The sequence below is a fragment of the Pseudomicrostroma glucosiphilum genome, assembly GCF_003144135.1.
Source record: "Pseudomicrostroma glucosiphilum strain MCA 4718 unplaced genomic scaffold BCV69scaffold_5, whole genome shotgun sequence".
NCBI classification, from domain to species: Eukaryota; Fungi; Basidiomycota; class Exobasidiomycetes; order Microstromatales; family Microstromataceae; genus Microstroma; species Microstroma glucosiphilum.
The window spans coordinates 81,600-107,604 of record NW_020289917.1 but is presented as its reverse complement, the minus strand read 5'-3'; the positions used below and the strand labels follow the sequence as shown (position 1 = coordinate 107,604).

The 26,005-nt window shown below is 56.7% G+C and overlaps 10 protein-coding genes across 10 annotated transcripts; 3 read left to right on the top strand and 7 right to left on the bottom strand.

Moving 5' to 3' along the window:
* Positions 1-163: 163 nt before the first annotated feature.
* On the bottom strand, positions 164-3,457 carry BCV69DRAFT_165108 (hypothetical protein). Its single transcript, XM_025489465.1, has 3 exons — positions 2,914-3,457; positions 505-2,812; positions 164-380 (listed from the first exon to the last, which is right to left on the bottom strand). The coding sequence occupies exons 1-3, from the start codon at positions 3,076-3,078 to the stop codon at positions 247-249; spliced, it is 2,607 nt and encodes an 868-aa protein (XP_025348438.1). The 5' UTR covers positions 3,079-3,457; the 3' UTR covers positions 164-246.
* Positions 3,458-5,892: 2,435 nt separating this feature from the next.
* On the bottom strand, positions 5,893-8,090 carry BCV69DRAFT_282015 (hypothetical protein). The gene has a single exon (XM_025492191.1). The coding sequence runs from the start codon at positions 7,888-7,890 to the stop codon at positions 6,154-6,156; it is 1,737 nt and encodes a 578-aa protein (XP_025348437.1). The 5' UTR covers positions 7,891-8,090; the 3' UTR covers positions 5,893-6,153.
* A 1,675-nt stretch (positions 8,091-9,765) lies between these two features.
* Positions 9,766-10,533, top strand: BCV69DRAFT_247867 (winged helix DNA-binding domain-containing protein; the record flags this gene model as incomplete). Its single annotated transcript, XM_025490265.1, has 2 exons — positions 9,766-10,199; positions 10,278-10,533. Coding segments are annotated over 2 exons (690 nt in total), but the record flags the coding sequence as incomplete, so codon positions are not given.
* A 1,897-nt stretch (positions 10,534-12,430) lies between these two features.
* Positions 12,431-13,238, bottom strand: BCV69DRAFT_282013 (hypothetical protein). The gene has a single exon (XM_025492190.1). It carries the CDS (start codon positions 13,156-13,158, stop codon positions 12,655-12,657), a length of 504 nt encoding a protein of 167 aa, XP_025348435.1. The 5' UTR covers positions 13,159-13,238; the 3' UTR covers positions 12,431-12,654.
* Positions 13,239-13,604: 366 nt separating this feature from the next.
* BCV69DRAFT_293278 (putative DNM1-dynamin-related GTPase) lies at positions 13,605-16,704 on the bottom strand. The gene is made up of 2 exons (XM_025493834.1): positions 16,310-16,704; positions 13,605-16,203 (listed from the first exon to the last, which is right to left on the bottom strand). The coding sequence occupies exons 1-2, from the start codon at positions 16,441-16,443 to the stop codon at positions 13,707-13,709; spliced, it is 2,631 nt and encodes an 876-aa protein (XP_025348434.1). The 5' UTR covers positions 16,444-16,704; the 3' UTR covers positions 13,605-13,706.
* Positions 16,705-16,953: 249 nt separating this feature from the next.
* BCV69DRAFT_282008 (hypothetical protein) lies at positions 16,954-17,963 on the bottom strand. The gene is made up of 3 exons (XM_025492189.1): positions 17,598-17,963; positions 17,356-17,502; positions 16,954-17,270 (listed from the first exon to the last, which is right to left on the bottom strand). The coding sequence occupies exons 1-3, from the start codon at positions 17,875-17,877 to the stop codon at positions 17,023-17,025; spliced, it is 675 nt and encodes a 224-aa protein (XP_025348433.1). The 5' UTR covers positions 17,878-17,963; the 3' UTR covers positions 16,954-17,022.
* Positions 17,964-18,103: 140 nt separating this feature from the next.
* Positions 18,104-20,126, top strand: BCV69DRAFT_164987 (hypothetical protein). Its single transcript, XM_025489464.1, has one exon. It carries the CDS (start codon positions 18,164-18,166, stop codon positions 20,009-20,011), a length of 1,848 nt encoding a protein of 615 aa, XP_025348432.1. The 5' UTR covers positions 18,104-18,163; the 3' UTR covers positions 20,012-20,126.
* On the bottom strand, positions 20,004-22,693 carry BCV69DRAFT_282006 (actin-like ATPase domain-containing protein). The gene has a single exon (XM_025492188.1). It carries the CDS (start codon positions 22,627-22,629, stop codon positions 20,242-20,244), a length of 2,388 nt encoding a protein of 795 aa, XP_025348431.1. The 5' UTR covers positions 22,630-22,693; the 3' UTR covers positions 20,004-20,241.
* Positions 22,694-22,854: 161 nt separating this feature from the next.
* On the top strand, positions 22,855-23,612 carry BCV69DRAFT_282005 (hypothetical protein). Its single transcript, XM_025492187.1, has 3 exons — positions 22,855-23,081; positions 23,194-23,309; positions 23,422-23,612. The coding sequence occupies exons 1-3, from the start codon at positions 22,980-22,982 to the stop codon at positions 23,534-23,536; spliced, it is 333 nt and encodes a 110-aa protein (XP_025348430.1). The 5' UTR covers positions 22,855-22,979; the 3' UTR covers positions 23,537-23,612.
* Positions 23,613-24,139: 527 nt separating this feature from the next.
* Positions 24,140-25,936, bottom strand: BCV69DRAFT_287071 (subtilisin-like protein; the record flags this gene model as incomplete). Its single annotated transcript, XM_025493542.1, has 1 exon — positions 24,140-25,936. The coding sequence occupies one exon, from the start codon at positions 25,934-25,936 to the stop codon at positions 24,140-24,142; it is 1,797 nt and encodes a 598-aa protein (XP_025348429.1).
* Between the last annotated feature and the right edge of the window lie 69 nt (positions 25,937-26,005).

Below are 26,005 nucleotides of genomic sequence, written 5' to 3'. Positions count from 1 at the left end.
CTCTTTCGAGTGGTGGACATGCGTGGAGACACTCGAGTGACTTGTCTTAATGCATGCAATGGATAGTGGAGAAAGGGCATGGAGGGAGGATTACAAGAGGTATATAGGATGGCTGGCCTCGTTCCCAAGCCACACTGACGGACAAGAATGGATCTTTTTCCTCCCTCCCTCTTCCTTTGCACGTCTTCCTGCTCTCTTCCCTCACTTTCTTGCTGACCGCCTGATCGTTTCCCTCTGGGTTCGGTGCTACATCTTAATGGAAGCCAAAGAGGGCCGAAGAGAGGTGCTGTTGACTGAGTCCCCAACCTCCCGCTCCCGATCCATCTCCCATTGTACCCCCGCCCTGCTGTCCATTCCCATCACCCATTTGCACTCCCGAACTTCCCGCCGCACCCATCCCTTGCCCTGACCCCCCGCCATGCGCACCATCACTCTGCCCCGCCCCCATTGCTCCTGCTCCACCCCCACCCCCACCCCCAGGTAGGTCCGTCGAGTCACCGAAGCGGAAGAGGGCCTCATCTGGCAACTCCAGCGGGAATACATCGTTTCCACTACTGAGTAGATCAGCCGAGAGGAGTTCCTCGAGCTGTAGTGCAGAGAAACCCATTGTGGGTGCAGAGTGAGAAGTTGGGTTGCCATAGTGGTGAGAGTGGTGGTGATGATGATTGCCACTGGTCGAATTGGAAAAGGGACCACCACTGCTGCCGTACCCGGGTGAAGGACCACTGCCCAAGTGACTGGAGTGCTGCTGTTGCTGGTGATGCTGGTTTGAGGCATGCGGAGATGGGGCGAGCCAAGGAGGTAGGAAGGCCGCCGAGGAGTGATGGTTGCTCGGCGTCTGACCCGAAGAAGCAAGATTCTGACCCCGGCCGGAGCGATGGCCTGGCGTGCTTGGCTGATTACCCATGTGCGCATCGGCCCAAGGGGACATGCCTCCTCGACTTGCTCCTCCGCCAGCAGCATTACCTGCTCCGTCCCCACGCCCGAAGGTGCTGTTCACGTCTCCATTGGAGGAGAAGAGGGAACCACGTCGTTGTTCCTCGGTCCACAGATCCACCAGCGCAGACACGTTGATCTCGGCAGAGGTGGCCAATTGACCCGAGAGAGCCAGACCGAGGGCTCGATCGCTGTCCATGACATCGCGATCGTCCTCTCCACCCGGGTCTCGCGCAGCATTGGCCGCCGCCAGAAGATTTTCAATACTCGTCGCAGCGTTCGCACTGCCCATTCCGGCCAGTTCCCCACCTACACCAGCCGCGGCAGCAGCATTAGCCGCAGCTGCACCTCCCGATGTGCCACTGGCACTACCGCTGCTTCCACCCCGCGTGTGGTCCACAGATCCCCGGCGGGAAGCCATCTTACTCTTGGCTTGCTTCATCTTGTCCCTTGCCCAAGCACTCAGCAACTCCATATCCCGCAGAGGAGCCTGCATAGCATCATCGTCGCGCTCGTCGGGTACAATGTCCGAGGCGCCTGCTGCCTCTTGCTCGAGGGCACGAGCGGGCCAGGAGGCGCCGCCCCAGTAATGGGCAAGAGTGCCGAGCCAATTGATACAGTTGTGCAAGTTGTCCGTGACTGCTTTGCGCATGCTCAAGAGCGTCATCAGACGATCGTCAGGCCCACCAGATCGCGACGGGCTTACAGCGCGCGATTGCTCGGCACCGTAGCCATATTGCCGCATGGCCTCCTTGATCGCCTCTAGCTCTCCGTGGAATGCTCTGCCGGTGGGGAGGATGAGCTGATCCAGATACGGAGAAGTCTGCAGACTCTTTGGGTCGACCTGAGCAGCAAGAGCTATCATATCTGCAATCGACCTCGAGGCAGAGGCGGAGATATGCGCCACACTGGGAGCAGATAGGTTGATGCTCGAACCAGACACGGGATGGACATCGGACCAATTCCTGCCTCGCATGATTCCCGGCCTCTCGAGAAGACTGATGGTCGACTGGAACAGGACGTGGAGGAACAGGAAAGCTGGGCCCTCATTGTTGCTGGCGGCTCGCTTGAAACTCTGTACGCTGAATGCACAAGTCGAGGGCAGAGATTGGAAGTAGCCAGCGCACTCTTGCCACATTTCCATCAATTTTGCCTTCTTCTCAGGGAGATTGATCTGCCCTGAGTCGTCCTTTCTGTTGAGCAGCTCTCCCATTCGACCTCTTCTTTGGAGCAGCTGAATGATCTGCGAGGCATAGAAGCACTGCGAACCTGGCTCGACGCGTGGTGGTCGGCAGTCGATGGTATGCTCGAGGAGAGTGACAGGACGACCGGTACCAAAGCAGGTAATGCGGTCGATTGCATAGCACCCAGACCAGAAGAGCCATCGCGCCTTCTCCTGCTCTGCCTTTGGTAAGCTCCGGATGGTCGACTCGTGCTGCAGACCCAGATCGGTGGCCATTCGCATTCCCATGCCAGAATACATCCACAGACCCGAGTCAGACCCTGCTCCAAATTCAGCATAGCTCAAGAGGATGAGTGCTTCAATGACATCGAGACTGGGCCAAGACAGCATCGGCACGATGAGCGTCTTTGCCATCTCGCTAAAGGGCTCACCGGCATTCTTGGGCGACTTGCGTCTCAGCTCTGCCCAATCCGAGAAGCGTGCCGTCATGGCGCAGACCGAATTGGCCAAGATAGCAGGCAAGGTGGCATTGCGAGCGCCTTCCAAGAGCACTTCACTCTGTACCCACGGACAGAGGTTGGTCCGGAATAGCTGGATGAAGATCTCACTGAGATGCAACAAGACGTCCTGACGCGGGTATCGAGGCCGCGAGGGGTCGAAGAGGTCTCGAGATGCGGAGGAAGTAGACTCGGTCTCCAGTGCAGAGAATGCCAAATGACCACCATTGCTCGGCCTCCTTCGTAGATCGGACCGAGGCGAGCTTTCGACACCGGCTGGAGAGTTGGAGACTCGGCCTTTGTGTGCAGATGTGGCACCCACGTGTGGCGAGGAGCCTTTCCCGGCCCGAATCTCTTGCGAGCCGAGAGTTGCAGGCAGTGGTGGTGAAGACTCGCCCTCGGGTGCTTCCCCTTCGAGTTTCGGCTTTTCATCTTCCTCGTTGTCTGGCAATGCAGAGTCATCCTCTTCTTCTGGTAGATCAGGATTAACAGCTACCTTGATGCGACGATATCCAGGCGTATTGGCGGTAGATCCGAACCATCTGAAGAAGGGGACTACAAGCGAGTGCTTCTTTGCGGAAGACTGGCTCGAAGGGGAGCCGGCTGCCGCACTGCCAGCTCCCTCCATCTGTCGAGAGACATCAGACTCCCTTCGATGGAGGGGTGCAACGTGCTTGCCAGGGTGGCCAAGCTGTCGCTGGCTCTGATCGTCCAGGTCGGGGATACCTGCCCTTGACGCTATACCACTCTGCAGATCCGATGACCCGGCGACCGCACCTTCGTGCCGGAGACTGGGTACAGCTGTCCGGATGGGCGGCAGAGCATTGCGGTCCATCGATGAAGGTGGACGAGGCAAGCCTCCATTCGCGACGGAGGTGCTTTGCGTGCGGTAGCTGCTGTACGAAGGAGAGTAAGCCATCGAAGCTGCAGAATCTCCCGCCGCACTACTGGAGTGAAGAGCAGGAGGAGTTCTGCCGCTGCCCATACTGGTAATAGATGCGGGAGAGTGATAGAAGTGAGGACCAGGACCCATTGTCTGGTTCGTGTAGAAGTGTTGGTGTTGCTGTGGAGGAGAGGCGCCAGGTACACTACCTTGCTGTTGCGGAATGTAGTGCTCGCCTCCGGGTCTGAAGCCCCGGGTCATGGACGAAATAGGCGGGGCAGGTAGGGCGGGGTGACCATAGGAGCTTTCGCCAGAGGTGTAGCCTGGACTTGTCTGACTCATACCGTGACTACTGGTCCCATAGCTAGAGTTGACAGACCCATATACTGCCCGCTGACTTGAAGGTGCGGCTGCGTAGGAAGGCTGCACAAATCCACCTCCCCCTGATCTGTCGTTGTAGGAAGGCGGCGAAGCCGACGAGACAGGTCCAGCCATCGCTGGGCGACCCATCGAGGATGTACTTGCTGAGCCATTGGCGTTACGGAAGGTCGGCCGGGCAAGATGCGATGGAGGTGCCATATCGCCGTCGCGTTGGTCCTGTCGCGCTGTATCCTTGGTCTTCTTCTTTGTCTTTGTGTCAACTTCTTCTTCTGACTCATCAGAGGACTCCACTGCTGAAGCTGACGTGCTCGTATGCCGCTGCGTCCCTCCTCTTTCCTTCTTTGAGCTTCCTTTCCCGCTAGAGACTGGCGTTCCCGAGCCTCGAGCAGCTCTCTCCTTTGGTTTGCTCTTGATGGACCTTGCATCCTTGCCAGGAGGACCGAGGTGGGCGAAGCGTTCTGCTCTGAAGTCTGGTCTGAGATCATCAATGCGAAAGAGACATTCCTTGCCCGAGGCAGCGCAGCGTTCGCAGACTGGTTGGTCTGCTTTCAGGATACATCTGACCTTGTGAGATCGACATGCCTCGCAAGCGCTCACTGGCCTGGTCCTTTTGCGCTTTGCAGAGGCAAGCGATGAATCAGCATCGGATCCATCATCTGCCGTTTCCCTCTTGGCTACCGCCCTTGCTTTGCTAGCCAAATTCCCATCGGGCTTGGTGAGGGGTGGGAGGGATCCCTGCTCCGAGACGGCACTTGTTGTTGCGATGGTCATAGGTGAGCGTAGTGGCTGCTTTGCAGTCGAAGCAGAGGAAGTAGATGCAATAGTTGGTGATGTGGATGGCTTCGAAGATAGCTTTGATGCTGATGGAGGCATCTATATGATTGAGAAGAGGGAAGGATAAGACAAGGATGGCAAGAAAGGTCAACTACGAGGAGCAAAGGAGGATCAGAGCAATCAATCAGGTTGCGGTCCAGCGGACTTGTGCGCCAATCACAACGGCTTGGTAGCACGACCTGGGGCGATTGCTGCAGCGTACCCCTTATATCCGGCAATTGGCCATGTATACCCGTGCCCTGGCTGGGACCTTATCCCCACGAACGCCCACGCGGTGCCCGCCTTGTACAGACAGGGTTTGCATGCAACGAAGGGGGCGCGTACCTGTCTCTGCAGTGCTCCATCCTTGCTTTTGCTGACTCAGACTAGCACTCACGATGTAGGTACCTCTCTCGGTGCCTTGAACCCTGGGAATCAGGCACAGCCTCGCCTTGCACAGCGAACTTCGATGCTTTGCTCTTGCTCACAAGCTACGACTTTGGGCTTGGCTAGGATGCAGGCAGCATCCCTGTCGTCTGTAGGTCCTTTGTCTTGTCGGTGTGAGAGCGAAAGCGGGACTAGATGGCTTGACCGAAGGCAAAGAGGCAGGCGGTCAAGGGCAATGGCAACGGCACTGCTACTGGCGGGATGGGTGCCGCGTCTCTCTTCCCCAACGGGAGTAGCAGCAAAGGCAGCGTCGGACGAGGAGGGGAGCAAAAGCACCGCTTCTGAAAGGACCACGGAGACGCAGAGACGTCTTGCTTGGTCAAAGAGACTGATGAGAAGGGGAGATAGCGATAATCAAGAGACAGAGAAAAGAAAGGTGGTGAGGGGAGGCCAAGTAGGGGACGATGAAGGAGTAGCAGACTGACCTCTGAAGCCCACTTCAGCCACACGGGACGACGGACAGTCAGGCCAAAAGAGACGGAAGTGCACTCTGGTGAGCGGGCGGGGTGCCGAGGGCGTGGCCGCGTGGCGGGTGTGTGGGGACTTGTCCGCATTGCAGGGGGCGGCGGGCGGAACAGCGGAAGACGCCATCCTCGCGCCACGCAGCCCACGCCACGCCACGCCCACGCCCACGCCTAGCCTCCCTTCTCTTCCCCGCACCTGCCTCGCGTGGCCCCGATTCTGCCTCCTCTTACCGCTGCACAGGCACCGCGTGGCTGGCAGCGACCAACAGAGACAGACAGAAGAAGATGGTCTGATCGGTTAATTTGAAATTGCATTGCATGTTGTATTTACGTTCATGATTGACTGATGCATAGGACAGAGGATGGAAGATATAGCTGCGGGGATGCGGACGTGTAATGTGACTTGCGTCTGATTCCTCGCTACCATCGTCCCTTACCTGTGTAATATTGCTTCGACCCGACTTCGCTCTACGCCTTCCATACTGCTCAGTTGTGGCCGCCGCTCCCATTGGCCTCAGAGGCTTGCACTACTCGATATCAACTTTACCTCTACGTCTCCGGATCCTGTCCGCGATGGCGATGTTCCCGCTCGCCCTCGCTGTCTGTGTGCTCGTACCCAAGATGCGTGCCCAGCTTATGCCCACTCGACTGTTTCCAGCTGGCATCCAGACCTCTCTGATAAGCATCGGCGACTTCCTTCTTTCGAGAAGACCCAGAGGCTACCGATGCGCCTCCGTCGTTGCTGAGGCCTCGAGCTGTCCCGCCACGTCTCATGCGGGTGGTAGCGTGTACAGAAGAAGGAGGGTGACCCGACTCCAGATCGGGTGGGTGTGGCACACCATGGCTATGCCCTCCCTCTTGTTGACTATTTTCAGCCTCTTCTGGGGCATCTCCCTGGCCCTCTTCATAGCTCTCTTCTGCCCGCTCCTCCTGCGAGGCGTGTTCATCTCTACGCTGCGTCTCGAGAAGCTTGATGCTCCCAGTGCCCTTCCACGTGAAGACGAGCTTAACGAAGGGGATAGCCATTGTGTGTCCGATCAAGCTGGCCAGGATCAGCGAATAAGCGATTGGTCGCACCAGGTCGCGAATCCTCTGCGCATAAGGGCCGTACGTGTCGATCTCGTCCTTGGGGAACTCCTGAAGGATCTCGCTGGCGTAGTAGATAGCACCTGCTCCAATGGGTCCAAAGTAACCTGCAAAGGCAGATTCTCCAATGTCCTTGAAGGCCGGGATGCCCTTGTATAGAAGCAGCACGGGAGGAAGTCGCCTGAAGAGCAGCACAAGTAACGCCAGAAGCAAAAGTCGTAGGGGACTTGTGCCGATCTCGGGCATGTTGAAAGTGATGAACGGAACAGCTGCTCCGGCAAAGGCGAAGAAAGCCGAGTTGAGGAGGAAGTCGAGGACATTCTGAACCTCGTCCTCTTCCGTCTCTTTGCGGTACCAGTCATCGTATGTGAAGGCGTTTCCGGCGACAAAGGCAGCGAGGAGATCATCCAATCCCGCTGCTCCTGCGATGCCAATCATTGTGACTCCAAGGAGCGGTCCATAGAGAAGGAAAGACTCCTTGTCGATGAGTGAGTTGCGGCATGCGAAGCGCAGCGCTCGGTTGGCTGCGACACCAACGACGATACCAGCAACGATTGCTCCACCGACTGTATAGAGGACATCTTGAAAGATCCAAGTAGTGAGAGCTTCAGTCGTAGTGGGCGACTTGATCAGTCGGATGGCAAGGAAAAGGAAGGGGTAGGCCAGACCGTCATTTATGCCAGACTCGGCGGAAATGATGTTGCGCACGCGAGCAGGCACGTACTGGTCTGCGAAGGCGCCTTTGCAGATCGAGTTGGCCAAGACGGGGTCCGTAGGTGTGCTGGAGGCAGCAATGACGAGAGCCACCAGGAAGGGCACATTGGGTATTACAAACATGATCAAACCGGCGACGATCAACCAGGAGCAGATCATGACGGGGAGAATTAGCATGGCCAAACTGCGTGCTTCATGAATAGGGTAGTATTTGGGCAGCTGAATGCCGACCAATACTAGCTGGATACCGATGACAATTCTACTGAAGCCCAGCGCAATCTTGTCGGCGTTTTCTTCATCTCCTCCCTCGCCAGACCAGTGCGTGATCCGTCCGAAACCGTAGGGGCCAAGGATGATGCCCAAGAGGACTGCTAGTGGCGCTTCGCCCAGATAGAGACGCTCCTTTACGTAGAAGGAGAAGATGCCGTAAAGGCAGACGAAGAGACCGAAGGACAAGGCCACGACATCGATTTCGTCTACTGCCATGACGAAGGGGGAGGTGAGCTTGGATGAAAGAGAAGTGAGGCAGAAGAGGCGGAGGATGGATGCGGAGCCGCTGCGAAGGGCCGAAGAGAATGAGCTAGGGGCCAGAGAATAGTTACTGTATCATATGCAAGGCAAGGAAGAGAAAGTAAAGAAGGGTCGATAGGAAGAGAGGAAGAGAAGGAGAAACAAAAAGAAGGAACACGATTCTGTTCAGACAAGGTTATGGTGGAGGAGGCAAGAGTCTCCCGTCCATCACCGAGACCAGCGCGCCTGTCTTGCATCCAAAAAAGCGGGCGGCTTGAGCGGTGGAGGCGGGGCTGTGGTGCGTATGGCCTGGGCCTGTGACGACACTGCCCCACCTGCACCTGACAATTACGATTCTGCCAGGGCAGCTCAGGGGGCCATGGCTCTGCGAAGACATGAACTGCGAATCTCTACTCGTCTCAGCTCTCATGGAACAAGAATGAACGTGGCGACCTACGAGTAGAGCTGGCTGCTGCTGCTGCTCCTCCTCCCTCTCCTCTCCCGAGGTGAGGACCCTGACGCGCTCGGGGGCGGGGCCGCCGGGACTCCAACACTTTTGCCGGATCGGAGATTGCGGGTCGCGTCCCACGGCGCAACAAGCACAAGCACACAAGCACACACACTCACACAAACGCACCCAGGCGCCGCCTCGCATTGGACCCTCAGCCACCTTGTATGCTCCTACTCTCTTACTCCCTTGATCCTTCTCTCCCACTACGTCCTTTCTGCGCCTTGACCATCACATAGAGTGCACACCACATCATCGTCTTGACACTCACGCTCTTTGACCTTCGTTCCGTAAAGCCTCCTCGTCCTCTGCCTCAGATCGAAGTCGCCGTACTGCGAAAATACAGCAGCCCTCGGATCCCCTATTTCCAAGTCAACGCCTCCTGTCCTCTCGTCGATCTCAGCCTCACGACACCCGGAGCTCTGCATCTCTCCCATACTTAGTTCATCCTCTCCGGCCAGTCGAGACCACTTCTACGCAAATTACCAACCCAGCAACGCACTGTATGCGCTGATCTCAAACGTACTTTTCCGCCAATCTATATGCTCAGTCTACCTTATTCTTCGGCCTCACTTCGATAGCAAAGCATTCTTCGTCTCATTCTCGGCCGACCTTCATCGGCCTGGGGCATTCTCAGAAGCTGCTCCTCTCCCAGACACAAGTAATCCAGTCTGCAGATGTATACTGTAGCTGAGCCCTTGCACGGCCACTTCCCCTACCAACACAGTCAAGGCTCGTCAGAAGCACATCGAGCCATGATAAATCAGCAGCCACACTATCAGCAGCTGCAGCAGGGTACCCCCTCTGGCGCCTCCTCTTCCTCTTCCTCCTCTGCAGCTGCCTCGACCTTCATTGATGGAACGCCATCAGGTCCACAGCAAGACTATAACAATACTCTAACGGACGCTCAAGTGGCTGAGTTCTTTGCTAGCGCGGGGAGGGGAGCAGCGGGAACTTCGGGAAGCCTTACTGTGAACGATATCGGCGCCACGATTTCGTTTGGTAACGCTAAATTGGGGAATGCTGCGATGGCGGGAAATGGCATGCACGCAGGCTCCCAATCAGGGACCCCATCGTCCCATCTCTCGCCTGCAGAGATGGGCGTCAACATTTCCCTTCCTCCTCACGATCCCCGTGCGGGTCTTGCGCAAGCAACGGGTCCCAATGCAGCTGGGCCAGGATCAGCACGTAGCAGCGCTGGTACAATCCCCAGTCATCTGATGTCAGATATGCACCAATTGCAGGCGACGCCGACTCAACAGTCTCCGTTCGTAGGAGCTTCGGCCACTCTACATGAATCTCCACTGTCTTCCTCACCAACAAAGCTTCACAGTGGCAGTCCGATGGGTCATTATCAGCAGCTGCAGCATCGCCAAGGCTCGAGGGATCAGAATGGCGCAAGCCTGATCAATGCAGCGGGTCGATCAAACCTTGTACCAGGAAGGTCAAACAGTGGCACGTCCACAAGCGGTGCCCTATCGATCTCTCGCGCTCCGTCACCAGGTCTCAAGTCTGAAGCTGGGCTTCCAGATCGAGGCATACCTTCTCCACAAGAATTTGACAAGGATGGAGATGCAGGCGGTGAGAAGCGCCAGTCCAACCGCTTCGTGTACAAGCTGATGAAGATGGTGTCCGATCCGGAGAGTCAACATCTCATCTCGTTCAACCCTTCGGGCACAAGCGTGGTTGTCACGAATTTCGATGACTTTGCAAAGGACGTCCTGCCAAAGCATTTCAAGCATAGCAACTTCTCGAGTTTCATCAGACAGTTGAACATGTGAGTACACAGAATGTCAAAGGTTGCGTTCCTTCTGCGTCGAAATGAGCTGACATTCTTCCCCCGCTGCATCGACAGGTATGGCTTTTACAAGGTGAACAAGACGCCTCGAGGGCAACGCAACTCCAACGACATGCAAGTATGGGAGTTCTCCCACCCCAAGTTCATCAAAGGCCGGCCTGACCTCCTGGACGAGATCCGTCGCAAAGCTCTTGACAATGACCATGGCCGAGGTGAAGCTCGGGACCTGCAATTCAACATGTCAATGGGTCAGATGCAGCTTCGCCATCACTTAGAAGAGGTGCAGTGGCGCCTTGATCAGACAATGGAGCAAAATATGCAATTGCGCGACTTTAGTCTTTCGCTCCGAAAGACGCTGATCGATGTTCTAGAGTACGTCAAGGTGACAAATGGTGGGCAACTGCCTTTCGATGTCAATCTACCCGGCACCGAAATGCTGACGAGCATGACGCCGATGATGAGCTCGGGACCGTTCATGGGCGGCAACGGACCAGGCGTTGGGGGATGGGACGGCCTGCATCAACAACCCGGCTCGGTCCCTCTACACGGCCACCAGCAGGATGGGCCATCCATCTTCGTCACTGAGCCGAGCTACGCAACGGCAATGGGCGGAGGCCCTTCGTCTGGCATGGGCAATGGCCTGCAGATGTCATCGGTACCTCCATCGCCAAACCACGACGGAGGCAGCGCCTTCTCGATGGCTCAATTCCAGCATGTCTCACCCCTTGGATCACGCAGAGTCTCCAACACCTCTTCGAGCGGCAGAGATGGCGATCTGCTGGACCCCAATACAGGTGGCCCAGTGCCGGCCGTCCTGAATCAGAGTGGAGTGCCCATCATGATGCCTCCTGCCACTGCGAACGGACGGATGGGCGGCGACGTCTTCAACTCCACACCTGAAAAGATGATGAGTCGGGATGGTCGGCCGATGACGGCTCCGCAAGAGTCACCCCTGGGTAGAGGCATCGCGTCCATGCCGCGACGCTCTTTCTCACGCCAAAACAGTGGGCTGGCAGTTGACACGACGCCGAATTTCGTCTCATCGCCGGTGGGAGATCGTGGATCTTGGTCAGCAGTCGAGGTCAACTCTCCCAGCACTTTTGGCGACGGAACGCCCGGCAGCGGCGTTGCGCCTAGCCCGCACCACCCTTCTATGATTCCGCCTGGGCAGCGAGGACAGATTTTACTCCAGCAAGGCGTGGGGCTCTTTGCCTCGGCGGTGAATACTCCCTTGCCACCTTCGCCCGCACCTCCCCATCACATGCAAAATGGAGTGATGTACGCCTCACCAAACCCTGATGCAATGTTTGGATTCCAGCCACCACCTCTGCCCCAGCAGGGCTCCTACCACGGCTTGGGACTCGCAGTCGGCACGCCCGGCAGCGGAGGAATTTCCCCGCAGATGATTTCCAATGGCTTCAGCAACGGCTCTCCCCACCCTGGCGAAACAGGGCTGGGCCTGAGCTATACGAATAGCAACGTCTACCTCGAAGACGGCGGAGGCGGAGAAGGGGGTGGTGATCTGCTGCAGCAGCCCAACGCAAAGGCGATGCGTACGCCGCTGAAGCGCACTGCGAGCTCCTCGGCGGAGCAGGCTAACATGGCGCGTGCGGCTGCCCTTGAGGCGGCGCTAGCGAGTGCAGGCAAGAGGAAGACGGCTTCGTGAGACACGGGAAGTGGGGCGCGGGTTGCAAAGTGGGAAGAGAAGAAGCATGGCAAGAGAGCGCTTTGCGGTGCGCTACGTACATACATCTATCTATCCTCGTCTGGGGCTCTCCGTCACCAGCTCTAACTTATTTTGGGACATTTCCTCTCTCCTTTCGCGGCCGCTTCCCTCCCCCACCTTCGTATGTCTGCTATGCTGCTCTCCACCATGTATCAATCCTCCTTTGGGCCTCGTTGAGCCCCCCCTTGATCCTATCCTCTGTAGTCACGAAAATGTCCATACCATTTGTCCACGCAAGGTTGAACGATGATCAACTCCTAATAATCATTGCAGGAATTACTACAGCCGGCTAATATACTCTGATGCTGCTATGCGATACCCTGCCTCACCTTGCCTACTTCCCCTCTGTGCCCCTCTCCCCGATCTAACTCCTCCTTATTCACCCCTCCTAAATCCCACTCTGTCCACCCTGCGTCTGCGTTCCCTGCGTCCCCTGCGTTCCACGCGTCCCCTGAGTTCCCTGCGTCCCCATCTCCTGCTCTGCCTGCTTCATCTTTGGATGCTTCACATCCTCTGGCAGTGTGTGCGACTCTCCCCTTACACGTGCAGCACCCTGCTGGACCTCGTGATCTTTACCAAAGATTTTGCCTGCAAAGTACCTACAGAGCGGGCGCCAAGGACAAATAAGGGAAGGGAAAGTCGTGAGTCAAACAAGCAGGAGAAGGAAAGTGCTGCGCCTCACTCTCGCTCTCGCTCTCGCTCTGACACTTACTTCGCATGCCCCTTTACCTGTTCTCCAAAAGGAACCTCCTTCCCCCCTTCAACACCGAAAACAGGAGCCTCACTAGCACTCTTGGGAATCTCAGGATCCATACCTGCGTGCCCTGGAATGGCTTCAGCCTGCGCTTCAGAAGTGGAGAGCTTGCCCGTGCCCGTGCCGGAGCCGGTGCCGGTGCCGGTAGTAGAGCCGGTGCCGGTAGCGGAGCCGGTGTTGGAGTTGGAGTTGGAGGAAGAGGCAGGCGTTGGAACTGTCCCCGAGTGGGTGCCTGGAGCTGTACTGCCTGCACCTACACCTGTACCTGCACCTGTGCCTGTGCCTGTACCTGAAGCGGCACCACTGCTAGCTCCAGCTCCATGACTGGGTACTCCAGCACCATGAGTATCAGGTCCCTGAGTAGAAGTAGAAGTAGAAGTAGAAGTAGGAGTACTACCAGCAAGGGGTGGTGCGGCAGTCGATGTGCCCGTCGGGTGTGTTGCGTCGGAGGAAGACATGGTTGCTCCTGTTCTTTGCTTCTGGGCTAATGGATGGACGTATCTTCTTTATCCAAGACTATCCAAGACAAGGTATACAGGTCAGTAGGTATAATGAGTAGTTGCGGAAGAAGAAAACGGAAAGTAAAGAAAAGTAAGTGTATCTCACGATGTCAGGGATTATTGAGAAAGGTGGACCCTGCACAGCACACAAGTCTAGTCTGATAGTCTAGGGAAATGACGTCACACTGCACTGCACTGCACTGCTTGGGCGTAGACATGCAGCAGATGGACATCGCCTTCTCTCAAGCTTCAAGCATCAGAGACAACACGCATCGCATCGCATCACATCGAGGGCTTCATTGGTCGAGTGGGTCGAGTAGTGGGGAATACGATTGCGGTTTGGAAGTGGACTTGACATTGGGCAAAAATAGTGGGGTCGACCAGGGATCCCTCGAGCAGTACAAAGACCAAAGCGGTGACTATCCTGCTCCTGCTCCTGCTCCTGCTCCTGATCCTGATCCTGATTCTGATTCGAATCCAAATCTCATTCCCTTTCACCGTCTCTCTCAAATTCCACTCAACAATCCCATTGCCTCCTTGTACGTCTTGAGCAACTCCACAAGTCTTGCCCTCTCACTTCTCAACGTCTCATCCTCCTCCAACAAACTCCCAAACAAGCTCTCCTTGTACAAGTTCGCCACCAATCGATTCTGTACCGATTCCCTAGAAAAGTTGACCAAGAGGTGCATGACTGCCTTTGGTACTAGGTCTTGAATGGATTGACGGACGATACTAAAGTAGGAACCGATGAGGGAGCGAATCAGAGAAGTTTCGAGGACTTCGCGTTCCGAGAGGCCTAGCTGATCGCTTGAAGTCGGGTCAAAGGAACCACCGCCTGCGCCTCCCCCAGAGAGGAAAGGAGCAGTGGCTTCCAGGTGCTTATCGAGGGACTTCATGTCGTAGGCGGCACTACTTCCCTCTAGACCTGTGCGGCCAGCCATAGGGTTGGGTTTGTGGTGCATGCGAGCAGACGAGTTGCCCATTCCTCCCGATGACGAATAGCCAAAGTGGTCCGACGATCCCACACCCCCGCCAAGGACAGAGTGGCGATGTGCAGCAGGCGCTGCGGGACCCATTCCTGGCACACCTTGTGCTCCACCGGGACCTCCACCACTTCCTGGCACGCCCGATGCTCCACCGAAGAAGTAGTCCAAGAAGGACTCTCGTGCAGAAGGAGGGGCATTGCTGTTGTCGTGGAGATGTGAAGAGCTAGAGAGGTTGTGCTGGTGGTGAGACTGATTGTGCTGCTGATTGCGCGAAGCAGGACTGCTACTGTCGCTGCCGCCTCCATTTGCACCACCGCGAGCACCGCTAGCGCTACTCTTGTTGTTGCCTCGGGACGAGTGTTTGAGGTTGGCTGTACTGCCATTCACAGTCGAGCTATTGCGCGAGGAGGGCTCGTTGTCATCGTCATCCTCATCCACAATAGCTGCCCCACCCTGCTCAGACTCAAACGACGATTTCCTCTGGTCAATCATCTGCCTCTGCTGATTCTGGTTCCCTTCCCTGGTCTCCCTAGCGATATTGGCAGAGTCTTGCACGAATGCAGGATGGTTCGTATTGATGTACGCAGCCTGGATATCGATCAAGCTCTGCACGTATTCGCTCGTAGGTCCCAGCCTCTCCCTCAGCAGTTCCGAGACGACCTCGATGAGCTGTGCGTGCAGGCGCGGGAAGCGTTCCAGCTCCTTGGAGGTGCAATTGTGGCAGATCTTCATGAGCTCCTCGTACACGAGCTCCACACATCGCAGCGAGGGTGGCTCGAGGAGCTTGATCTGAGGCTTAATCAGCAGCTCAAAGGCCGCTTCGGGCACAAAGAGACTTGGGCGGGGACCCGTCGAGTTGCGAATGGCAGTGCGGATATCCTGCACGGTAAGGTTCGTTGTCGGATTGATGCTATCCAAGGCATGACCAAAGACATCATGGAAGATGTAGTAGACGCGAGCACCACCACAGAGCTCCTTTGTCGAAATGTCAAAGGTGGTACCATCGATGGAAGCCACAAAGTCTCGTGCAAATTGAGTCATCAGCTTCAGGATAAGAGTGCCCCTATGAGCATCGCCCAAGAAGGCGGTATCGCCAAAGGCGGCTAGCTCCTGCTGTGTCTGACCCATCAGGGTGTTCAATCGAGCCTTCATGTCCGGCAGCTTGTCTCGAATGTGGTTCATCAGCACCGAGTTGAGCGTCTTGGCGAGATACTTGGTACCGCAACGGTGGGCAATGTTCCGATACGCTGGATGAGCACGGAAGAACTCCTCCTCCTTTCGGCGAGCATACAGCATAGAGACGTTTCCATTGATGTCCTGCTGTGATCGATTGACGACGCCAATGAATCCTAGCTTGAGAGGGTAGACTCTGCCTGTGAGAATGTCAAGGGCATGTGTACCCTGGTCCATCAGATCCAGCTTTGTGAGGACACCAATTGTCCTTCGACCCTGCGGGTCAATGGCGCGGGCCAGCTTCAGACTGTCTGAATTGGCCAGGTCCACATTGGCAGGGCTGACGGCAATGATGATGCAGTTGGGCTTGGAGATGTAGCTCGATACCAGACCGTAGATCTGCCTCTCGATGTCCGAAGGCTGATCACCCACGGGGATCTTGGTCAATCCAGGCAGATCCACCAGGGTCAAGTTGAGGACATTCGGGCTGAAGATCTTGAGATGGATGGGCAACTTGCTGACTCCCTTGTTCTGACCAGCCACCCTGAAAGTCTCGTTCTCAATCTCCTTTCGGATCTCTCCAAAGTCGGTAAAGCGCTTATCGAGGTGGAGGAACTCTCCGTATTCTGTGCCTGGAGCCAGGAAAGAGGAAGAGGAGGAGGAGTGGTTGCGGTAGGAAGAAGGGGGTGATGTGCCGGGAGAGGAAGAGGAAGAAGGGTCGGCTGTTGCGTATGGGTCCGCTTTAGCATCTTTTTGCGGTGGTGGTGTGTGGACTAGTTGAAGTACGAGGGGGCGACGAGTGACGATGCCAGAGCCTCGAGGCAGGAAATCCTTTCCGACGATACTGGTAGGGGGAGAAGAAGAGGGGCACAGATGCACAAGGGGATGTCAGGATCTTTCGTCAGCTACCTAGCATTCCTCGCTGGTATGATCTCCTCTGCTGCACTCACGTCTCCAAGACACTGCTCTTTCCCGAGCTCTGAGCTCCCACGACTACGCATTGTGGCAGATCGACGGTCTCTCCACCAATGGCAGAGAATGTGTCCTGTAGTCGGTTGACCACCTTGATCAAGTCGACGTCCATGGCTGTGAGAGGAACTTGTGGTGGGACGAAGTGAAGGGTGGGGAGTGGAGAGAGAGAGGGTGGGAAGGAGCTTCTTCTTCTTCTTCTGTCTTCCTCTGACGAAAGGGACAACTGTGGTCCGCTCTGGGTGGGCGATCTGAGCAGATGTGACAACTTCTTCGTGACTTGACTCTGCCTTGACTCTGCCTACCAGTGAGAAGGAAGCAGATACAAGGGGTGAAGAGTGCGTAGAGGAAAGAGGCAAGGGCGGGTGGGTGTGAGTGCGAGTGCGAAGTCTGCTCTGTCCGCCGCCGCTCAGGACTGAAGAGGCGGTGACCCTGGGCGGCGGCGGCTGGCCTGGCTCCCACGCCAGACACACACACGCGCCCCTTCCCCCCCGCCTGTGTTGATCTCAGCCAGGCACCACGCCTCGAGGGGAGGCACACGCTCACACACCCCTCTGCGCGCTCCCCCCCCGCCAGCCAGCCCCGCACACACACACACACGCCTGGGCCACCGGTACTGACTGGACCCATTCATCCAGGTGTATGGCATACATTCCACTGCAGTGGGTCAATTATCACACACACACTACACACGCTATTGCTTCTTCCCTCCCTTGCTCCCCGCACCTCCCTTCGTACTCCTCCTTCTCCCTACCCCAGCCATCCACAGACTCCGAGCGACAAACAGCCCAATCGTTGCCAGTACATTGCCTGCCAGCAGGGGATTCCAGCTCGAGGGATGCGAGGCAAGGTAGACGACTTTGCTCGAGAGGGTGGAGATGTCCAGGATAGACGTGCTGGGTTGAGGTGGGAGCAGCTGCAGAGTGAGGAGGATGTGAATCCCTATGGGCGCAGAAGGGGAAAGGAGTTCAGCTGTCTTAGCAAGTAGAGTAAGATACTTCAACTAAGCAGACCGCGGCACACTCACAGTCTGCAATGGCCAGCGCGATAAGCATGTTCCTCATGATCTTCTCTGCCCCGCGGATCGAGTGGGGCGTAGCCGTCTTGGGATTGCAGAGGGTAGACCGCACAGTGGGGATGACAAAGGACGAGAGCATGGCCAGAAGCAGATAGCCTGGTAGTTGGGTCAAACAGAGACAGAGGGAGGTAGTTGATCAGCTTCAGCGTGTCCCTCTCCTCTTGTTGATTGCGCCTCTGCGAACAACTCACAGCTTCCCAACTGGCTCACAGCCACTCTCCCTTCCTCTCCAAGCGCCAGCAAACTCGCACTACTCGCCCCAGTCACGCTCTTCAATGTCGCCTTGACACCGCCTGAACCCGTCAGAGTACCCCTAAAGGCCTGCGGGATGAGATCATGATAGAATTGCTCCGGAGTGAAGATGGCTACGTATGCTCCGGCGCAAGTGGTGATGGGCTCGAAGAAGGCAAAGAAGAGGAACCAGGGGAGCGGGAGCGGGTCGAGAGAGGGCAGAGAGGTGGAAGAGGACATGCTGGTGGTAGTAGTTGGTGCGTATGTGGTAGAAAGGAAAGGAGGGAAGGAGGGGCGGCGAAAGATGTCGAGGAGGAGAAACAGGAATGGAATAAAGTGAAATGCGGACAAGGCACCAGCCCTGCCATTTCCGCCAAGTTCCGCGTCTGCAGCGAGACGAGTGGAGGCCCAGAAATGCGGAAAGGGAAGCATCGTCGGCTAAGAACAAGACTACCATGACCAGTGACTAACCACTTCTTCGCACGACTACTCGCTGTACAGCATTCACCACTGCTGAACATCGGCGATGCCTCCCGCACCAACCCTCTCCTCTGCTCTCCCCTCAGGTGGCGGCTTCTTCCTCCCATCCTACGAATCCACTTCCGCATCTGCCGCTGCCTCCTCCTCATCCTCTTCGACTCATCTCATCCCCCTTCCCACCGAACCACAAGACGCACTCCGTCTCTCCCCTGTGCAGCTCACACGACTACGCTCCCATCTCGACTTGCGAATCCTTTCCATTCAGAGAAGATGGGCAAAGCGCTTCCACCACGCTCAGACATCCAGTACAGAGTCAGTAGTAGCAGGCACAGAGGCCCCAACGGTCAGCTCTAGCTCGGACCCGCTCATCAGCGGTGGTCCTCCTCTAGACTCGCCAGGGAAGTACGCTAATGCCTGGATGGACGAGGTACTTCCTCTCCTGGTTCGGGTGGACCCACTCGGTGCGAGTCAGAGCACGACGGTCCTGGCGTATGCGATGCGCATGACGGAGTTGTTGCTCGGGGGCGTGGTCGGGTACGAGATGCTTCAGGAGAGGGATAGGGGGGAGGAGAGCTCCAAGGGGGCTCAGCAAGGAGAAATGGGAGGAGGGGGAGAAGAGGAGCGGAGACCCTCTTCAACTTCTGGTCTGACAAGAATACTGCAAGCACTACACCTCGTCGATGCACTCTGGGCTTCACTCCTAGCAGGTCGTCGTCTCTCTCTGCCACACGCACTCGCACGATCTTCCGCTGCACTCTCCATTGCTTCTTCCAGCAACGGCAACAGCGAAAGCGTCTCTACCACCGCTCCTGCTCCAGCTTCATCTACACCAGGAGCAACAATTCGCGACTCTCTCCCCCTCTCCGGCTCAATGGGCATCAAGACCCTCTCGGGGACAGATCGTGTACGGTTACGCAACCTACTCGTCGACAGGAGAGGTGAAGTGAGACGCTGGGTTGCTGAAGTCCTGGGCGTTGTGCTTGCTGGACCTGCTCCAGGAGAGGAGGTGGATCGCTCGCTCCCAGGAGTGGAGAGGAGGGGAGAGTATGGTGGTTCTATACCGCCGATGCAGAGTAGGAGAAAGAAGAGGGGACGAGCGGCGCTCGTTGAGCCACAAGACGCTACGGCAGAAGCAGCGCAGAGGGAAAGCAGCGCAGGAGAAGTCAAGGAGGAGAGAAGCGACGTTGAGGACGTCAACCTACTCTCAGCACCTGCTTCTGCTCCAGCGACAAAAAGGCGCAAGCAGACTAGAGGCGATACGCAGCTTGCTACCCAGATCAAGGAGGAGTCGGACGACGACGACGAAGAAGAAGAAGAAGAGGACATGGAGGAAGTGGCCGTCCCCATCTCTGCGGCAAGTGGTGGCCAGCCCAAGCTGGGGCAACGATTCAAGGAGGAGGACGAAGCCGAGGAAGTCGATGCAGCGGAACCAGAGCCAGAGCCAGAGACAGAGGAGCATCGTCACTACCAAGCTCTCTTTGATCGTAAGATCGAGCTGGACGATGATGATGATGAGGCGGAGGAGGAGGAGGACGACGAAGATGAGGATGAAGACAGAGATGGCGGGAAAAGAACCGGGAATCCGCTCGACGACGATGAGGATGACGACCAGCCCCATCTCGCAGTGGACCAGGGGAGAGGAGAAGGCTCAGCGCTCTTCAGCCCGCAGAACAAAGACTCCGTCGCCCTTCAAGTCAATGGCAACACCAATGGCCACGACCACAGCCACGACCACAGCCACGGCCACGGCTACGGCCCCGGCGACTCGAATGCTAATGCGAATGGAGATGGGGATGGGGACATGGACGCGAGTCGTCTAGGCTCCTTTGAGCTCGACGTTCTCCTTGCGCGCCTCTTCTCTCGATCCCTCGCTTTGCTAGAGCGACTTGAGTGAATAGGATCGGGGACAAAGACTCGGCTGAATGGAAGTTAAAGAAGAATGGGGTATCTTGTATTTCTCAATCGCTTGCCTGCCTGCCTGCCCGCCTTCCTTGCTTGAGTGGCGGGGCTCTTGTACTTGTACTTGGACTGTACGTTCTGCATCACTACACGACACTTCTCCCTGTGTGTACGTCCCAGTTTCCTGCACTGCATCAAGTCGTACCTTCTACCTCTCCCTCTCACTCACCCAACGGGCGAGTCCCGTCCACTCGCACTGCCACTCGCACTACCACCTCCTCCAGCCAGCGGAGGCGATCGCAGTCCCCCCGGTCCTCCTACCACGTTCAAATGTCGACTGACCGTACTCAGCCCGCCATAAGCCCCCGTCTCCAGACCACTAACTACACCCATAAAGGAACCTCGACCGCGACTCTTGCTTGATGCACCTGCAGCTCCAGCTCCGGCACCTTCTCCGATGCTGCTACTGGAGCTGGAGCTGCTGGAGCTGACCCCGCCAGTGGCTCCGAAACCTGGACGGGAAGGAGGGGCGAGAGTACTTCCTGCTGCTGCAACTGCTGGCTCAACTACCGACACCGGCACTGGGATCGGTATCTTTCCCTTTCCTTCCTGCGAACTCCTCGGACCTTTGGCCCTGTCCCTCTCCCTCTCCCCTTTTGCCTCTCTCCTCCTCTTCCTCCTCTGCTCCGTCTCCCACTCCTCGCGCGTAACAGCCTCGACCGATGCGAGCTTGAGCGATCCAGCGAGGGAGGCTCCGAACCATGGGTAGATGAGGGGTGGGAGCAGGGGAGCTGTACCTCCTCTCGTACCCGTACCCGTGCCCGAGCCAGCAGAGGGACCGCTGGGAGACGTTGGGTGAGCAGAGCCTGTGGCGGTACGGGGCGTGGCAATGGAGCCCGAAGGGAGATGATCGTTGAGTACTGCAATGTGGCCCCGAAGTGGTTTGAGCGTCGAAAAGGTAACTTGATCCCTCCAAGGAAGCGTACAGCGGCTAGTACTGGAGTGGGGCTGTCGAGTTGCGGTGCGCGTGATCGAGAGCGATGTCGAGATCTTCACGCCGGGCGTCGTAGGTTGTTCCTCGTGCTGACCGCCTAGGCCCGGAATGTCAATTGCATCAAGCAAGCTTTCCAATTCCAGGCGGACACGGTGCGGGAAACCGGGAAAGGAGGCATATCCTCCGCTGACCAAGATGCTCCCGATCATCTCCCTACGTAGATCGATGGGCAAGCCCACAATCGTGTGCAGCAGCAGAGATGCGATACTCTCGTCTTCCTCGTCGCTCCCGCCCTTTTCTGAGCTCTGCTCCCAGAAGAAGTCCAGGAGGTGCTCGCGCAGCCATCCTGGAATTATGAGATCGCCTCTGGCTTCGCGAGGCCATGTTGCATCTTCGCTCGCATTGGCAGGAGACGACGACGTAGCGCCGAGAACGGTGACGGCCCTTGTTGGTAGGATACCCCATGCTTGTTTAGGAGGCTTGAGCGGGACGAGCATGTGACCGGCGCTGGTCTGCCGTATATAAGTAGTGCGCAACCTTTTCAACGTCTTGGCATCGTTTGCTTCATCGTACTCTCTTAACGCAGAGGTGGACTGGGAGATCGTATCATAATCGCCAGTATGAGGAAGCTGCCAATCAGGCAGTCGGCCCTCCTGCGGCTGCTGCCTGTTCCGAGTGCGGGTCGGTGATGTATCGACTGACCTGTCTGCGATAGCTATATACGAGAGAGGCTCCCCTACGAAGCAGCATTTGACGAGGATTTCTTGCAACATCTCCTGCGTGAGCAAGGCAGGTCTGATCTTCCTCGTGCGAGATGCAATGCTTGTCTCACTGCCATCCGAGCTGACGGGAAGGACGTGTCGCCCATAGCGCAGTAGCAGTGCTCTCAGTCTCCTCTCCAAGCCTCGTCCACCCCTCGTCGTCGAAGCAAAGTGTGTGAGCAACGGCCGTCCATGACATACCGGCACTATCCTCGTCTCCAATGCCCCCACGTCCACTACCAGTCCGGTCAGACAGCCCGTGGCAAAGACGGAAAGGAGCGCTGTACTCATGGGTGCAACCATCTGAACGCGAAGGTTGAGGAAGAGGACCTCGTATATAGTCTCGCGAATCAAGGTGGGCATGTGAGGGTTTTCTACCAGGATGACCTTGCGCGCCGCAGGGTCTGTGAGCAGATATTCGCTGTACACTTTTCGGAGGAGTACTGTGAGTCTGGCCTTGAGTAGAAGGCGGCGCGATTGGACACTGCTGGTGCTGGTGCCGCGGGAGATGTCGAGATCCCAGAGGAGGTCCTGTCGCTGGAGAGCGGCATCAGCAGTAGCAGCATCATCGACTTCATCGCCTGTGAGAGTCGAGCCTTGCGGGTAGCAGTCTGGCGCGAAATCTATCCCTGGCCTACGAGCTGCTTCAACCGTCTTGAATATCCTTCTAGGCTGTGCCTCACCGCTGAATCCCACCTTTGACCATCGCGAGCCAATGTCGAGTACGACTCGATCTTCTGTGCCGAAGAGGGAGTGTCGGCGGATGGGCGCTGCGTCCGAGCGTGAGGTTGGCACAGCGAGTGTGGACCGTGAAGATGCAGAGGATGAGCTGGCGGCCAGTCTACCGCTGCTGGCCATCCTCGCAGGCTGGCTGGCAGGCAATGGTACGGTATGGTACAGTGACGAGGAGCAAAGACAGGGGTGGAACTGGGCGAGGTGTTGGACTGCGAGTTGCGCCCGCACAGACGCTCCGCCTCTGGCCTCCCCTTTCCGCCCTGCGCAACGGCCGCCTCTGCTTTTCCACTCTCCACTCAGCCGACGTCGTACGCATCGCAGACGCAGATTCACACTCACATTCACTCACTCTCACACGACTCGTTACACTATAAGAACACAGAACAAGCTACGGCCCATACACAGAGTCTCGTACCAAGGTTTCTTTATTCCACTTATACTCTCACACACACACACACACTCATATATTCACAATGGTCTTTGGATTCGGCGGCGGAAGCTCCAGCGGAGGTTCACAGATGTCCATGGGCGGAGGTTCAGCCACTTCCCCTCAAATAGAAGCCGCAACAGCAGAGGTGAGTCAGACGTCTTCTACTGTCAAGTAGCATTCATATCACCCCTTTTCTAGCTGCAAATCTCGTAGACTCATGCCATCTGATCATCTTACCACGCCCCACCGCTCGACAGCTGGACATGATCACCGATGTATTCAACCGCCTCGTCTCCTCCTGCCACGCAAAGTGCATCAGCACAAGGTACCTAGAGCCAGACCTCAACAAGGGCGAAAGCGTTTGTGTGGACAGGTGAGTCAGCCTCTCCCCTCCCTCTGTTTCTCTCTTGCAGGACTTCAACTTGATGTAACCCACCTTTTGCGCTCTCTTTCCCCCCTTCTCCCCCTCTCACTCCTCATCACAGATGTGTATCTAAATTCTTCGCCGTCAATGCCAAAGTGGGAGAGAAGATGCAGGCAATTGGTCAGCAAGCCGGAGGTGCACAGGCTGGCGCTGGTGGTGGAGGGTCCTTCTTCTGAGCCGAGCAGCACGTACGAAAATCTTGGTGATTGAAGATGGAAGAGTAGGGTGGTAGGAAAGACTGGACGAGTGATGCAAGGACGCGGGATCCAGAAACTGGAAGAGCAAGAGGGCACTCGCAATACACACTCCCTTTCACAACTTCCACCATCATTCCTCCGGTCCTGAAGCCGGCCACTAGATGCATTATTTGCACAGTTGCGGACAGACAGGAAGGGACTTGCATAGATGCGATTGACCACGAGGATAAGTAAAGGACATCGACAGGCAGGTACAATGCTGCAGACTGTTCAAAATAAAAGGAGACAAGAGAAAGACAAAGTTGCCTCGGCTCGAGGCTCGCTCGGCACGACAGTACGAATGCAAACGGGTATACAATGGACCAAAAAGAGAAGCCGAAGGGAAAGGAAACGTGATAGTAAAGTAGTGGGTGTTGCGATGCGGTTGCTGATTCAGATAGAGTCCATCTGCTTGCGAGATCCGGGCGGGTATTTCGGGCGAGTCGCATTGCGTTCTTGCGGTCGTTTCGGTCTTCGTAGAGTATCATGAAGTGAGGTGAGGCGATGCGAGGTAGGGGAGGGCCGGCCGATGTGGGCTCTCACCTACTTCTTGAGAGCTTGTGACAGCAGCGTCTTGAACTTGGGCGTTCCAAAGCCTGTAGCGGGATCCCATCCTTCCGTGGCGGGGAAACCGTCCGTAGAGCATCCATACGAGTTGCCACTGGTGACGTCAGTGAAACCCTTGCCGTTGAGAGAATAGATCCAAGGGTTCAAGAAGCCCAACGTCGACTTGCCCGCCTTGAGACGGGCGTCGTTCAGCAGGGCAATGATCGACGCCATCGTCGGCGTGGATGCAGAAGTGCCAGAAACAGCATAGTACTTGCCGCCGACGTAGATCTTGTAGCGGGAGCCCTGTGCGGCAACGTCAGGGTAAGCACGGCCAGTGGTATTGTACAGACCAGCATTCTCAGTACCGAGAGTCTTGAGGTATCCCTGGACCGCCGTCTTTTGGTAACTGGGCCTGGCAAAGTAGTTGGAGAAGCCAGCGCCGCTGGTGATGTACGACTCCTTTGCCTCTGCCACGACCTCGGGGGCAAAGTCCATTGTGGCACCCACACTCGTTACCCAAGGGCAAGTGGAAGGGAACACGGGCAGGAAGGTAGTGGTGTTGAGGCCGTCATTGGTTTGGCAGGAGCTTGCAGCACCGACACCCGAGTCGCCCGAGGCAAAGAGGATCGACACACCGCGAGCCGTCAGACTGGCAAAGTCTGCGCACACACGCTTGGCATACGCATATGGTACCGTCTGCTCATCGTCACCATAGCTGGTGGACAGGACAGCCGGAGGGTGGGTCAGACCGAGCAGATAGTCCAGCTGCTCAGCGTAAGGCTCATTCGTGTTGGTTGGCGTCCCTTTGTCGGCTTTGAAGGGAGGTGAGCCGCCAGTAGAGTAGTAGGTACTCCTGATGGGAGCAGCAAGACCGGCGACGACCTGGGTGTCGAGATTGGCTTCGGCTCCCGGCTTGCTCTGAGTGTTGTGACCGCCATTGATTGTGGTCACACTGAACTTGTACCCCTCCCTGGCTTTGCGCTGGTTCTTGAGGTACAATTGCAGATCATCGAAGTTGGCATACTCCTTGCCGAAGCCACTGATTCCGATGTGCTGGCCTTTGCCATAAGGCTTGTAGTCCTCAGTACCGTACAGGTAACGGAGACAGTGGGCAGTCACGTAATTGAAGTTGCAGGAAGCGGGTGCACCCGACGCGGAAGAAGCCTTGACTACACCTGGGGTAGAGTCGTCTCCCTGCTCTTCCTGAGTCAGAACTCGAATGGGCGAGCGGAAAGCAGACCCTCTGGCAAAGTTGGCAAGGCCAAAGATGGTCTCGATGTGAGGGGCGACGTCGCGCGGGAGTGAGTAAGACTCGGTCGTGATCCTCTCCTCTCCCGTGTCGCGATGCTCGTACACGTGGAACTCAGCATCTCCAAGCATCGCTCGAGCCTTGTGAATCGGGACGGTGACCGAAATGGAGTTTTCAGAGACACTGCGCTTTTCGATGTGGGAGTCCATCAAGCCATGCTCCTCAAGCCAGCGAGAGACAATAGTCCTCGTCTCTGCAGAAGGCGCGGTGAAGGCGTCGACTTCATCTGCAGTGAGCCACTCGCCGTAGTCTTTGTGGTCGGGGTCAGAGATCTCGAGCAAGCGTGCTTCCAGACCGGCCTGATCACGCTTTGCGAGGCCGAGATGAAGGACGACATGCTCGTCAGAAGGAGCTACGGATCGGCGTGCCCAATCCTGAGGCGCGTTCAGGCTATCCTTGACGACGAATCCGGCGGGATTGGGCGAGGCGATAACCAAGGAGACTAGAGCGAAGAGAGATAGGAGGGAGGAAGAGAACTTCATGGCAGTCGTGCTTCGATTGACTTGTGTGTAAAGACAGTGGGTTGAAAATGAGAGTACGTCACGAGTTGG